This window comes from Cornus florida, unplaced genomic scaffold (assembly GCF_030987335.1).
Source record: "Cornus florida cultivar Cherokee Brave unplaced genomic scaffold, ASM3098733v1 CherokeeBrave_3.0.0_Hap2_Chr08, whole genome shotgun sequence".
Classification (NCBI taxonomy): domain Eukaryota; kingdom Viridiplantae; phylum Streptophyta; class Magnoliopsida; order Cornales; family Cornaceae; genus Cornus; species Cornus florida.
The window spans coordinates 35,606,036-35,621,680 of NW_026775578.1; the positions used below are offsets into that span (position 1 = coordinate 35,606,036).

At 34.4% G+C, this 15,645-nt stretch overlaps 1 protein-coding gene across 5 annotated transcripts; it reads right to left on the reverse strand.

Annotated features, from left to right (window-relative positions):
• Positions 1 to 1,511: 1,511 nt before the first annotated feature.
• On the reverse strand, positions 1,512 to 13,515 carry LOC132271283 (chromatin assembly factor 1 subunit FAS1). 5 transcript variants are annotated; one of them, XM_059772617.1, is made up of 12 exons: positions 12,794 to 13,513; positions 9,750 to 9,849; positions 7,829 to 7,976; positions 7,624 to 7,747; positions 6,852 to 7,219; positions 6,353 to 6,673; positions 5,104 to 5,185; positions 4,831 to 4,971; positions 3,703 to 4,119; positions 3,356 to 3,493; positions 1,992 to 2,037; positions 1,512 to 1,911 (listed from the first exon to the last, which is right to left on the reverse strand). In XM_059772617.1, exons 1-12 carry the CDS (start codon positions 13,247 to 13,249, stop codon positions 1,757 to 1,759), a joined length of 2,496 nt encoding a protein of 831 aa, XP_059628600.1. In that variant the 5' UTR covers positions 13,250 to 13,513; the 3' UTR covers positions 1,512 to 1,756. The 5 variants fall into 5 exon arrangements, with proteins under 5 accessions (XP_059628600.1, XP_059628605.1, XP_059628604.1 ...); XM_059772622.1 differs by lacking the exon at positions 12,794 to 13,513 and adding an exon at positions 11,950 to 12,089; XM_059772618.1 differs by having other exon boundaries at positions 1,746 to 1,911; positions 3,321 to 3,493; positions 12,794 to 13,515.
• Between the last annotated feature and the right edge of the window lie 2,130 nt (positions 13,516 to 15,645).

Genomic DNA, 15,645 nt, shown 5'->3' on the forward strand with positions numbered 1-15,645 from the left:
TAAGGCTACGCCAAACCTGTTTTTGTTGCCAAAATCGACACTGTTGCAATCCAAAAACAAAAATAATAGAAACAAACACATGTCAAATGGGGCCGAATGTTCTAGGGTCCTCTATGTTATCATCTTCAGCTTCATATATACGCATGGGTATTAATGGTGGCCAAATTAGTATAACGCATCTAACACTCTTAGAAGATGTGTCTATATTCGAGTTCTCATTTTTTAAATTTACTACTTAGTAATATATATATATCTCCATGCTCTTTTAATAAAGTAAAATTTGTTTTCACTCAAAATCATTTATAAAAGGACCTCCCTTTGTCTTCCGTCCATTCGTCGCTAGCTCGCTTCGTTTAACAAAATTTTATTTTTATTTTTTATAAAAAAAAAAAAAATTAATAAAAAGAATGCTAGTTTATGAAAATGATAAAGGAACAAAATATTAGGGTTTTGGTGTTTTAATTTATGAAAGGGAATTAAAGTGATAGGGGCATTTAAATAATTAAACAATATACATGGTTACAAATAACTGACTATGAGGAATCACTAGAACTAAGTAATTGGTGGGAAGGGTTGCTTAATAAGTTAATAACAAATATAAGAAACAGAAGAGCACATTTTGATGTTCATTTAAGATGGACCAAAAACAAAGTTAATATTCTAACTGTATCTATGTCTTCTTGTGCTATCACATTATCAAAGGACAAATAGGTTATTAGGAAAAGAAAGTCTTTCTCTAATTTTATTTAGTTGAGTATTACATAGTCTGATGAGCATTGTATCTTTCAAAAATTAGGTTGAAAAGCCACATTAATGTGTTTTGTTTGGTAGGAAACAAAAATTTTGGATGGAAAAGAGAGAAGAATGGATCGATGAGATCGGAATAGATTGTGTATTTTCTTCTTTTTATTAAGTTAGATAGAAAAGAAGAGAATAAATTCAAAATTTAGTATGTCCGAAATAAGGAAAAAGAAAATTTTAATTTTTTTAAAAAATTATATCAAATAATATATATAATATTATAATTTATAAAAGATAGTATTGTAATTTAAAATTTATATAATTTGAAATAGTATTTAATTGTAATAATCCATTTGTCTTTCTATTCGCCTTTCTTTCATTATATTATCTTTACCAAAAAGTTTATTTTTTCATTCCTATTTTCTCTCAACACCCTTCCTTCCTTCCTTAGAAAGCATAAATGAAGTTCTCTTGCAATAAACTTATAATTGTATTAAGTCACATGTTTTTCCTCTCATCTCTCCTCCGACTCATTAAATAAGGAAAAAGTCTGTAACTGATAACCCCCCCTTTTTTTTCTTTCTACGTGTGTAATGACTATAATTGTCTATGTACCCCTGTCAAATTAAACCAAATTTCCTATTATGAAAAGTGATGTGAAAATAATATAGAATCATACTCCATATATAGGACTGCTAGCGCGTGTGTGGATATATATATATATATATATCATTTTTTACTTTTGAAATGTCATCACAACACAATAATACTAGGAATGCAAAAATCCCCTCGGAACTTCACTCTTCCCCACATTCGTTTAACTTTGTACAAGGATGGTTCCATGACACACAAAAGCTCCTCAGATGTCTTCAAAAGATCATACAACACCATATATTACTTGATTACCACAACTCAGCTTTACATGAGGAGATACATGTCATATAAAAATGTGGCAAAGACGGATTAGGGACGTTAGGTAGAAAAGAAAACCGAAGAGTGCAGCTGAACCACGAAGCTACTGCTTAGTGTTCATACAACCCTGCTGCAGTTGGACGGCTGTGGCAGGCGTCTGGGGAGAGGTTTCGATGGGATTGATAGTCTTGCCAGCAGGAGGCAGGCACCTTTTTGAGAAAAATGTGGCTATACTCTTTGTTCTCCCACCACCCTTCCCTGCAAATTCAAGAAGCCGTTCGTTTTAAATCAAATGGTGAGGCCCACCAGTTTAACAGTTCAAATCAAAGAGTACATACCTGGTGAATTTGATAAACCAAGCTTGTCCAGAATATCTTTCTTGACCTGCATCAAAAAAAAGAAAAGGCAAGCCATTCAAAAAGGTAAACCAACACTTGTTTCAGCTAAAAACAATTTATATATACATATACTCCAACTACAACAGGGTGGAACAGAATGGAATTTTTTTTTTTTGGGGTGGGGAGGCACAACCTGTGTTAGGTTTAACTGGTTTTGAAGATATGAATTGTTTTTAGCTGGAAAAAGTGTTGGTTTACCTTTTTAAAACCTGTGTTAGTTTAAGACTAAAGCATAATGTGAGTTTGCCTTGTTTAGATTGATCCAAGGAAATGAGTTGTTTACCTTTTTGGAAGGCTTATTTGATATATATATATACAAACACACACACTTATCAAATAAGTATAATTAAAAGAAAAACAACGGAGAGCAGAGGTGAGGGTCTTAATTTAGTTCACTCTATATTCTGGGTAATTTTGTTCACTCTGGCATGTTTAGTCTTATTTGAAAGTTCCACACAGAAAAAAATATTTCATCCGATGTAGTGATAGAGAATGAAAGTGTCTCATTTGTGACTTTTAACAGCTTTAAAGGTCTTTTACTCGAAGAAGAAGGCAATGTATTCAAAGATTTATGCCACTTGCCTATCTGCATTTGTTCTACTATGCTTTCTTTAACCCTTTTCAGTATCCTTTCAGAACAGAGACAAATTAAAGCTCAATTTCTTTACCAACAAGCCTGTGGCCTAGCGGTACAAGGCTCCTACTTTCCAAAGGCAATGGAGGCAGTGTGTGTGTCTCCTTCCAACTAGGAAAAAAAAAAAAAAAGGCTCAATTTCTTTAACATAAAAATTATAAATAGTGCAACCATGTTAAAAACTAAGTAGGAACGCCCGCTAATATCCATCCAAAGGTTCTATTCACCAAATTTTTTCCATTTTTTTTTTCCCAACTTTAAGAACTTTCTAAACATTTACACCATATTATTGAAAATTTGTGAGATCGTTTAAAAGAAAGTCTTTAGAATCTCAGTCAAATATCTTCACCCATTGCAAGTTTGAACTAAAGTTTAAACAATTTGAATATGTTCTGTATTCAACTACCTAGTTTATGCATGACACACTCAAAATCTTCAAAAGTATTGAAATACTTTCTATATAATTTAATATTAAAATTTTTAGAAATGTGGACATAGATTTTTCATCCAAAATATAATAGCAATAAATCCAATAAGGTAACACACTGACAAGTACCCTTTCAGTGAGACAAACATGTACTGAAACAGAATTCATAACTATGAGCCACAAGCATATAGAAGTTTTGACCTCTCACCATGAGAAGGATGAATTGAAATGAGTTTCGCTAACCTGCCAACGGTTATCCACAAAATCTGATATCTCACGCACTTTATTCCTTAACTGAGACTTTGGGATGGTGGGGAATTTATGTTGCAAGGACTCCACCACCTTGTTAATGCCCTGTGAGCATGATTGAATGGCAGATACCTGAAAGATAACATCAAGTTTATGTTAGCAACAGAGTGAAGCGCACCATCATTACATTATCAACGGTGAATATCACACATTTTCTGAGTATATTGCTGAATTTAAAGGTTTAGAGATAATAATACAACTAACTTCAAAGTTTTTTATGCATTATATATCCCTTCCATCAGGGAAACTTACTGAACAGATAAATAAAATGCAGAACTTACAATTTGAGGCAAATCTGACACCATTATAGCTGTAGCGGTTGCCACCGGTGTGGTACTGACCTTGCAACTTGATGGGCAGGCCTCTTGATCCTCTTCAAGCACATTACTACCAGGCGATATCTCTATAAATGAGCCACCAGGGAAAGCACGCATGCCCAGAGCTTGCAAACACGTCTGCTCAAGTTTCAGACTACCAGTGAGATCTTCAGCCGTTGAAGATGGGGCCTTTTCGTGCATTAGATTCAATATTATCAAGGGCTGGTTCTTCCGAAGAGCATGCTCAGTCAATTTGCGTAAATGTTTCTGCTGTCGAAGCAACATGCAAAACTCCTCGCTCTCCAACTCCTGCTTACAACTCTGTGAACTTCTGGCCTCCTCAACTAAGCGATCAGATTCCATTCTATCAACTTGTACTCCCTGCACGCAGAAAGCCAGACAAATGTCATAATTAAGCAGCTTGGTGCTTTTTGGCTCTTTACTCCTGTGATATACGATATACAGCGTTCACGATATTTGTCTTTTTAAAAAATAAAAAAAAAAGGAAAAAGAAAAATACACAATTTCTGGTGTTTCTCACCCCAACAGGTTTGCACTAACAAGAGAATGTATAACAATGCAAACAAAAACAACCATGCATAAAATGCAGTATCAGTTACTGCATGTGCCCATAAAACATTTGGCTCTCAATTCTGTGTGTATTAGAGTAGATTTTGAGGAAGGTGTCTCAGTGCATATGAAGGCAATTGTGGAACACTATAGAATTGGATTATGTTTTTTGCAATGTTGATCATCATCTAAAACTTGTTTTTGTTTTTACTTATTTCCCTTTAAGGAAGGTAAGCAAGCATATTATAAGAACTTATACAAAATACAAGGGGCATGAGCATACACCAGGATATAAAAGCCCAGCAAAAGATGGTAACCCCTCACAGAACCAACTCTCATCTAATATTGATTTAAAATCTCAGTAAAGAACCGGGCACGTTGTGCAGGATTAACCATCCTGGCAACTACATATCTCAACATAGTCTTTGAACAGGCTTAGTTGCCAGTTTAAGTCCCCAGTTTGAAATAATTTCAAAATAAAATTGATGGGACCGAGATGAAGCTTCACAACATCAGAAGTACCTCATTTTCTGAGAGATACCCATCAGGTACGAAGAAGCCATCTTCACTTTCATCTTCATCATCAGCTTTGGAACATCCTTCCTCTAAACTTTCCTTATCATCATCCATTTCACAATCTGATAGGTTTTCACCAGGTTCCTCCTGAGCAATGAAAATTTTAGGTACATATATCATTTAAAAAATTATTACATCAGAACAAACTCATGCATACCCAGGGAACATAAGAAAAAAAAAAAAGAAAAAAGAAAAAGGAAAAAATAAACTCATGCATACCTCTTCCCATTCTTCATCACTATCAATATCATAATCCAACTCTGCATCCTTCTCGAAAGGATGCCGTGGTCCAACAACTTGACTAAAGAGACAACAAAAACCCATACAACCAATACCATCAATATTCCAAACAAACCCATACGGTCAAGGAATCATTACATATTACAAAAGTACCCGTAGATTAGAAAGACTAACTTGCTACTAATGGAACCAATAACCTATAGGTGGAGTAGTAGGGGTTCGCCTGAGACACCTCAAGTGATAGGCTGAGGACTCAAAACATGGGAATTAGATAACAGGACGGGATAATGGTTCCTACTATCATTTTGGCAAAAAATAAAACAAAACAAAAACTACTTGACAGAGAAGCGAAGAGTATATTGCAGATTACCTAACCAAAAGAAAAAAAGTACTAGTATGTTGCAGGGAAAAGAAAAAGAACATCATAAAGAATATGTGCAAATAGTTAATAATTACGAGATGTCAAATGAAGTGTAAAACGCTAAACATTGAGATGTTTATTAAAACTCTATGCACTGAAGTGCATAAGTGTACTCATGCCCATTAATCATCTCATAAGTGAAAAAAATAAATAAATAAAAAGAACTTCAGTTAATAACTCCTAACAATTCACAATACATTGGTTAGAAGTCTTAAAACAACAATGTCAGGTAAAATTCATCTGTAATAGTGAATAAAAATGCAAGAAATGACACAGTAAAAATCAAGTAGTCACACTGATTCCTGATCTAGACAATATCTTTGGGTAGGGTCATCTAGCTGTGGGTTTATACCATTGCCAATGCCTCATGCTAGATATAATGCTCATGCAGCCAAACAACTCACCATCAAGCATTTTCGTGCCGATATAATCTGTCTTTACCTATTGCCACAAGATTATCACCATTTCACTGCAGGTTCATTGAAAAAGCAGGCAGTTTTGCCAGGAAAATGACTTTTCAGGCAGTACTTTGACTTCATGATAAATGGCAACATATGGTTCACCCAATGTACAGTGAAGTTGCATTTACCAGACAATTTATTAATTGATCACACTATCAATTATGGAACAAAGCACGATGATATCATATCCGAGACGCCCCGGAGAATATTGATCAAACAATGGGGGTTTGTTCAAGGGCTCTCTCCTTAGACACCATCCTCATCAAAGAAATCCCAGTTATGGTGCATTTTGAAATATATTCCCTAACAGTGTACCAGAGTTTAAAATCTAGAAACAGTAGCTTACCTTTTCTTTGGCCAAATGCCATAAAATGCAGGTCTATTGTTCTTGTCAAACTGCAATAATTGCTTACTCCTATTGTGTTTCTGGCCACTAGGAAGGGAACAATCAGCATTTCTATGACAGGACCTGCCATCAATGCTTGTTTCATCCCATCCATCAACAAGCTTCTCGATGCTTAAATCATCATCACGGGTGGCTCCTGAACCAGAAGTAAGCTTAAGTTCCTTGACTAATTCAGTCCTAGGCTTTCGACGTATGCCCCAATGCTGTTTTCTGTTTGAATGAACCGAATGACCCAGGCGACGCCAAGTAACCAAGTGTGACCTTAAAAATGGAACAAAAAGACTTATCAACTTAATTATCATATGATTTTGCTTAACCCCACCCGCCCACCCACCACCCCCACACGCGCGCGCGTGCGCACACACAAAGAAGCTCATTGCTAATATCTGCAAACCAAGAGTGACAGATTCAACAATAATGAAAGTAGTAAAGAACCTACTTGTGGATATCCTCTGTATTAATCTCATTTTTTAGTGCAAGCGCATAATCCATTGACATCGTAATCGATTCAGGCATATTTTCACTCCTGTTAGGGGATGGATTGGAAGTTGTGGCTTTGGATGAGGACTGACCATTTTGGCTAGTTGAATTATTCTTGCTTCTTTTAAGAAAGCGCTCCATGATGGACGCTTGCTTCTGCAAAGCAAGTTGCTTTTTTAATTCAGCTTCTTCCTTCTCCCGGCGTCGTAAATCTTTCTCCACTTCCTCTTGCTGCCTTCGTAGATGTTTCCTCATTTCAGATTCTTCTTTCTCACGGCGCTTTTCCTCTTTCTCTGCCTCGTCTTGTAACCGCTTTAGCTCCTTTTCCTGTGGTTAAGAAAGAAGATCAGAAAAGCATGAGTTAGAAGAAGAAAAAGTCCATGAAACATTACTTGAGAAACCATTACCACATTCTAATTCAAAGTGACAACCTACAGCATTTGAGGAACAGACTAAACTTAGGTTTTTAAAATTTACTAAAAATTTAAAGATTCATGAGATGGAAGATCTTTATATTCACTTCCTTTCCAGGCTAATCAAATTCTTGCTCTATATGTCTAGTTTAAAATTGCAAAAGAGATTGTTGAAAAAATAAATGAAAACAGTATCCTTAAGGGACAAAAACACACACTCCAAACAGCATATATCACGTCATATGACAAATTTACCTAAAGGATATCTGTAGTCTTGACTAAACAACACAAGTAGGGTTGAAAAACTAGCATACTTACACTTTGCCACTTCTCCTTCTGTTGTTCGAGATCCATTCTTTTTTTCCCCTTCTCAACTTCTCGTTTATTTTTCTCCAATTGCTTAATTAGCAGCTTCTCTTCTTGTTTCACTTCCTTTTCAGCCCTTTAACAATGAGAAAATTAAAAAGAAAGAAAGAAGTTAAAGCAGCAAAACATACCCAACAGGGCTACTGAAGACACATACATGTCAGCACCATTTTTCTGTTCCATGCTTTCAGCTAATAATCGGATATCTGCCTCACTTAACACTTTAGCAAGCTTTTCTGATGCTTTAGTCAGCGCTAAACTGTAGTTATGAGAGCTCTGTGACTTCTCTAACGCAGTTATCATTGCTGAAAGAAACAACAACTATCAGCAACCTAGTGTGTAAGCAAACATCACCTACTAAAATTCTATGCTACTTGATGTTCCTGGAAAGTGCAGATCAGATTTCTCAGCAAATAAGCACCTACTCCCACATAGGCAGTAATTGCAGTCGCCTACATGGGCTTAAGGTTGCCTGTCATTTTGTCAATCCATGCACAGCATAACTAGTTACAAACTTTTTCCATAAAAAGTATACTTAGTTACATCTGCTGCCCCTATAACACAAAAGCTTTTTGTTTCATAAAGGGTCCATTTGTGGGAGATTTTCAAATATTTAAGTAATATTAATGTTCAAAGTCCTGGAGAGTCTAATTATCAAGTTGAAAATCATGGAGGGTCTAATTGATTACTACAATTAGAGATTTTCAAACGTTTAGGCATTAAGAACTTAATAAGATACTATTTTAAAACTCTTGGAGTATAATTGATAAATTGTGCTGAACAACAATGCAGTATCACTCTTGGAGTATTATATATTATGCTGAACAATTATGCAGTATTATATATATTGGTGGCTATGTTAGGTGGACTCAGGTATGTATATTGGGTGCGGGTATCTGCCTGAGTTTCAGATTTATTGAATCTTCAATCCTAAGGACACGAGGACACAGATAGACACTCATATTATCTACAATTTTCCCTTTTATTAGAGTAGAATAATGTTTCCACTTGTTTTGAAAGACTAATTTTTTTTGACCAGTCTCGTCTTGAAAGAATGATGTAACAAAAGAACATATAAGGGAGTTTTATGTACAATTATGTAATAATCTGAGGATATACTTCCTAGGTACATGTCTAAGCATAAGTATCGGACACACCCCATACCCGTGCCCTAGTTACAAGAGTCCGGTACTGGTATTTCATGTATTTTGCAAGAGTCCGTGTAAAATAGATTGGTGATTAAAAATTCATGGGCAAATGTTTTAGCTTACAAATATTTGTTGCACAAGCTTTAACTTTGAAGCTTCGAAGATCGGTCACAAGTTTAAAGTTTGGTTCTCTTTATGGTCCTTTACAATTTCAAACAAGTAATAAGCATTTAAAAAAAGTCTAGTAAATGAAATTGCTCGACAGAATTTCATATAATTTTATTTATTTATTTTTTATGTTTTGACCTCTGTATATTTTGAAACTAAAGAATTCCACGTACTTTATGTTTTAACCGCTCCTTTTTGGAAATTTTTAATTATCCCCTTTTAATTAGTCACAAATATCTGCTGCGTGTTCAGTGTGTGTATGGCATGTCTACCGCATGCCTGCGACATGCCCAAAAAATATATATATTTTGACATGTTTTTGTGTGTTTGACACGGACAATTCAACCTTTTAGGCGTGCCCATGCTTCCTAGAAGCTAAACCATCTCCAAGAAACTGCATAGAAGATTAGACAGCCAATTGGATTTATACCATTTGCCATGTTCATCTAGTGAGTAACAACATGGATTTTATAAGAAACAAGCATGGAACTGAAGGTGCATCAGCATAATTTACGCACTCTAGAGTAATCTCCACTATTAAGGACATATTTCAAGTTCCTCCTTACAGCAGCAGAATCTTATTTGGTTATTCCTGGTGGTTGATGACTTGATTCCGTGGCATGGTTGTTAAAAATAACATCATAATAACGATAAATATAAGCAAAATAAACAATTATGTTATGCTTTCATTGCTAATTTGTTGAAGAACTTGCACTACAATAAATTGAACAGTATTTTAGGAAATATATTATATATGCTCACCAGAAACAGCAGTAAGCCTCTCATGGATCTTCTTCCTACAAGTTCGTCGAATTTTCACAGCACTTTTCATAATTTTCGGCATCAATTTTAGGTCTCTTGTCTACATAATAAAAAAAAAATAAGAGCTGAAATTAATCACAATAAAGTCTACCAATAAGCAAAGTTGAGTTTAAGAACAACAAATATTAAATACACCGAACACATAAAGTAATTATTTAATGGAATAAACATAGACACATTAGTAAGCTAAAAAAACTAATTATGGTATATTAAGAAAAAACAATCAAATACATCCAATAAACACAGATAACATGAAAATACACTGATAAGAGTGAGAAAGAAAGAAAGAAAGCTTTGAAGTTTTCCTTTTTGATTCATTTCGATTTAAAACACCCGTGCATAAGTTCAATGTGCAGCTGTGCGTAATTCCAAGGAAAGAGGAATCTCGGGATTAGAAGGTTTGAAGATTGAAATAGGCTGCAATGATGAAACATCTACGAATTGTCAATAAAATAGTGTCATTCATTAGTACATACAATCATACATTGTCAAGGAAAGGAGTTTCTAGAGCTCACAAGTTCTGATGATTGCTCCAGGACCTGGAGCAAAAGTTTAGAACTAAAGGACTTAATTAAGTGTGAATGGAAAATCATATAGAAAAAAATAGTGGTTAAATAACCAACACCCAACTAGGAAAAAATAACCAACACCCAGCTAGCCCGCTGTTCTATACATTTAGTGGCAGAGCCATTTATAAGTGTGCAAGTTCAGCTAAGGCCAAGGTGTACATCATCCAAGACAACAAACTGAACTGGCCAAGCGGCCAGTTAGTGAAAATTGGAGAATTCAAGAAACTCAAAGACTTATTCCTGCTGATTGTCTCCTGAATCAATGCAAATAGATAGAATAGTGTGGCTCCTCATTAGAAGTGAGGACAACTATAAAGCTTCTATATGGAATGTAATCAGAGGTCATGATACTAATAATTAATTGGCCTTTGATCACGTAGTTTATAAACCATATCCAGATCCTCTTTTCTACCATCATTGATTTGTTAGGACAGACTAGCTACAGAGGTTAAACCTAGAAAATAGGCTTGCAGCTTCCTCAAGCCTGCGCTCTCTGTGATCAGCAAGCTGAGAGAATTAATCATCCCTTTTTCTAGTGTGCCTTCATTACAGCCATTTCAAGAAGGTTCTACAGCATTGACTAGTGCTAGGAAATTGGATGAGAAAACCACTTAAAGGCCAAAGGTTTCATGCTGGTGCGAGAAAACTAGCATTAGCAGCAAGTACTGTTATTAAAATTGCGATCCGGATGTTACGATCCAAAAGTACTAAATCGATCCTGATACTCAAAATGACCCACAAGGGTTGAATCCTTATAGAATTCCTATAGGATTGCAAGAACCATGGGATCCCAATTTGACTCCCTATTACGATGATCCTACTATAAAGCCATTGAATGTTAATCTATTATTCCTATTTTGATAAGTTAGGACCCGAGATCAAAATTTATTATGAAACAAAGGACAAGACCAACATAAATGATCTAAAAATGATAATTATTTTAAAAATTATTCTTATTTGACTCTATATTGAATCTTATAACTTCTAAGTCTGTTTTAAACTAGACAACTATTTAAACAACCTTAGGCAACTTGATTCGTTATTTTTTTACTCATACAAGTTTAACTGTTTCCTTTTTTTTTTTTTTGGCTCATTTTTTCTTTTAGTTGGTTATTTTGCTATGATATGTTACAAAGAAGGTGTTCCAAATTTTTGCTTTAAAAACTTCTCTTCAATCCATTGAATTCAGTTTCCATCTCTATCTCTCTAAAGCTAAATAAGTTTACTTTAAACAAATCAATCTTTTATCTACAAATTCTTTAGTGCTTATTTTTGCCTTTTCTCTCTCAATGTTATAGGCTCTCTTATAGTCCTTGGACGAGTAGCTTGAGTATTTTAAAATAGAATTATTTTTTCCTGAATATTTTCAAATAGGCTTTTCTTTCTTATGTAAGTTAAATATTTCAAATAATATATAATCATAAAAATGATTGATTCATGATTTTTTAATTTTCTATTTAAATCTAATGTAGTGACATGATATCGTATTTAGTTCTATATAAATAAATTATACCAATAATTGTTTATCTGCATGCTAGAATCCTGATTTTAATAACCTTGGCAACAACTACCTATTTCATTCAGTCAGATTCTCAGAAATGTGAACTGAAGGTCCACTGCTATGGACCAAAGCTGCTAACCGGAGAGACGTGAAGAATTTTTCTGAAAACTGGAAAGTTAGCATGAACTTTTTGGTCTGAAAGATACAACAATCTGTCAATCTTTAATAGTATTAGTAATTGGAATTAAGAATATTCTGAATAGACCAAATAAAAGGTAGAAAAAGAGATACCCAATAAACATGGTAAATTGAGAACCAATAAAGATCAAATAAACCCAATTCAATAACAAACTTAACAAACAACAAAAAGATTAACAATGACCAAAAACAGCAGTAATTTGAAGAAAAAAAATAACTAAAACATCCATTAATTTAAACTTCAAAAAAATTAAAATCACAAAATGTCTATGTAGAAAGGACAACAATCACTAAACATGGTAAATTGAGAACCAACAAAGATCTAGCATACCCAATTATATAACAAACTTAACAAACAACAAAAAAATTAACAATGACCAAAAAAAGAGTAATTTAAAGATGGAAAAATAAACTAAAACACCAATTAATTTAAACTTCACAAAATTTAAAATCACAAAATGTCTATATAGAGAAGCAACAATGTCACTTCCCAACACCAAAGGCAAAATTCAGTCTCATAAAGAGATACCCATAAACATGGTAAATTGAGATCCAACAAAAATCAAACATACCCAATTATATAACAAAACATAAAAAACAACAAAAAGATCAACAATGACCAAAAACAGCAGTAATTTGAAAATGGAAAAATAAACTAAAACACCCATTAATTTAAACTTCACAAAATGACTACATAGAGAGAACAACAATGTCACCTCCCAACACCAAAGGCATGATTCAGACTGATCTTCCAACACATCAGCATCCGGATTGGTCAATCCGTATGAACATCTCTGCCCAACAAAAAGCACAGAGCTCTTCACAGAAGCAAGAGTAGTAACACTAGAACTACTTTCTCTCTCATTCACCTTCATTTTCTCAAAAATTTCATCAACCAACTTCGAAAATGGAAGATTGCTCTCTTCAATCATGCACGCAATCACCGAATTGCTTGAACCACAATTACCCAGATCAAACTTGACCTTCTTATCCAAAACCTCCTTGTAATACTTGAACAAACCATTGAGCTCTTCGCGTAAAGCATCGATTCGATTTGCTTTCTCTTGGGTACTCAATGAATCGATCAATGAAGCTCTCTTTCGCTTCAACGACCTCTTCGCACTGTTGTCTTGATTTGGACTGTTCATTTCGGGCTTCTTCGAGTCCGCCATTGAGCCCTAACTGTGCATGCACTTCGTCAAAGGCAGCAAAAATTCATGAAAAGCCCTAAAAGAGCACTAGGGTCTGTTAGGTGAGGGAAATGATCTTACAAGAATAACAGTATTCTTCTGACCTAGGGTATTCTTAGATTTTCCCGGGAAACCAGCCGACAGAAAGAAAAAGCTCTCAGATTCCCTCGAGAAAATCAGTTTTTTTTTTTATATATTTTCCCGAGAAAATCAGCCCATAAATGTTCAATATTTTTCTCAGTTTTTCCTGCGGAAATGAAAGATGAAGATTAAAATACATGTTTAAAAGTTAAAAAAAAAAAAAATACGAAACCTACCTTTGAAGTAAAAATAAAAATTTGATATAATAAAAGCTATATATATATATATATATATATAAATATATGCTTATATTTTATTAGCCGAAAAAAGCTTGCCTTAGGCCATATAAGTAGGCATCTCCTTCTTATGCTGATATGGACCAACAATTGCATGACATGTGTCAAAAAAAAATTAAAAATATTAAACTTAAATTATGCGGATATTTTCGCGGATCATCAAGAAGAAAAGAGGATTTTTTATTTTTTTAATTTGTTTAAGATTTTCTCTCACACGCGATAAACCCCCCTCTCTCTCTCTCAGTCACAATTCATTCTCTCTTCCTATCAAATCGCCATTGATAACCACCATATTCCTAATTCTGAAACCCTAATATCATTATCTCTTCTACCAACCTGCACTGCTTGCTGACCTCCTCTATTCTCAAACCCTAATACTTTAATTGCTAACTTTAGAGTTTAGAGATTATTCAAGATAGATGGGTATACATATACATGCCAACCAGCAACGAGAGAATTGATCCTTCGTGTCGAGGCCGTTACCTAATTCAAATGGAAAGCAATCCTATTTTATTTGTAGTGTCAAGCTTAGTGGTGAGCTCTAATACCCCAAGTCATCTCCTCTATATCTTTTTTCCTACTTTCTAAATTGTTACTTTTTACTTACTTTAATTTCAATTGCATTGTAATTTAATCAACCAATTAAACTCACCTTTTGTTCACTTGACCTACTAACCCTATATATTGTTTCCATTGCAAACACACCTACAATCTCTTGGGATGATCCCTACTCACCCTAACTATATTTTTAGTTAGAAGTTGTAGTGGCTTTTATAAATTTAAAACTTGGCCACATTGCACACTCACACTCTTAGTGCATTTTTAAACGTTGGTGCACGCACCATCCATCAATTAACATATACAGAAAAGATAGATGCTTTCATATGGATAAAGCCTATCCATTGAGCTCTCCAATGATTGTCCGATCACTTGACATCAAGAAAGATCCTTTTCGTCCTCAAGAGGATGATGAAGAACTTCTTGGTCTGAAGTGCCCTATCTCAGTGCGATTGGAGCTCTTTTATATCTTGCCAATTGCACAAGACCTGATATAATTTTTTCAGTCAATTTATTAGCACGGTATAGTTTTGCACCAACTCGCAGACATTGGAATGGAATAAAACACATATTGCGATATCTTCGTGGCACAACTGATATGAGATTATTTTATTCAAAAACATAAAGTTCTTAATTAATTGGATATGCAGATACCGGCTATCTCTCTGACCCACATAAAGCCTATTCACAAACAGGATATGTGTTTACCTGTAACGGGACTACTATATCATGACGATCTATAAAACAGACAATGATTGCCACTTCTTCAAATCTTTCTGAGATACTCGCAATTCATGAGGCAAGTAGGAAATGCTCTTAGTTGAAATCAATGATCCAACATATTTGAACAACATGTGGTCTCTTATCAATAAAAAAAAGCCCAACAATATTATATGAAGATAATGCGGCATGTATTGTACAGATAAAAAAATTGTATATTAAAAGTGACAGGACCAAGCACATCTCACCAAAATTCTTTTATACACATGAACTCCAGAAAATGGGTGATATTGATATTCAGAAGATACGTTCATGTGAAAATCTAGCAGATCTATTCACTAAAACGCTTCCAACTACAACATTCAAGAAGCTGGGGCACAACATTAGAATGCGTCAACTAAATGATCTTTAGGGTTGAACTAATGAGGGGGAGTAATTGATCGAAGAGGTATTGGTATACTATATTCTTAGCGTGAGGAGGAAGCTCACTTCTTTGCTTACACTGAAAGCCTTACTATGGCTTATAAGGGAAGCCAAAAACTGAGCCTATATAAGGCAATGTGCATGTATTGCTTATAGATACAAGACTTGAATAAAATTCTCTTTCTTTTCTCTCTCTCTTTCCTTCTCTCTCTTTGAAGTGTTGCTTTTCATCTCTCAAATAAATATTTCTATATATACACATATATTTATTACATAGTTCAAAATGTCATTTTGAAATTT

Coding starts and splice junctions, on each gene's coding strand:
- LOC132271283 (XM_059772617.1), bottom strand. CDS start 13,249: ATGGCGGACTCGAAGAAGCCCGAAATGAACAGTCCAAATCAAGACAAC. Junction 5,186..6,352: donor GGCATTTGGCCAAAGAAAAG/GTAAGCTACTGT, acceptor TTGTCTCTTTAG/TCAAGTTGTTGGACCACGGC. Junction 4,120..4,830: donor GGTATCTCTCAGAAAATGAG/GTACTTCTGATG, acceptor TTCTGCGTGCAG/GGAGTACAAGTTGATAGAAT.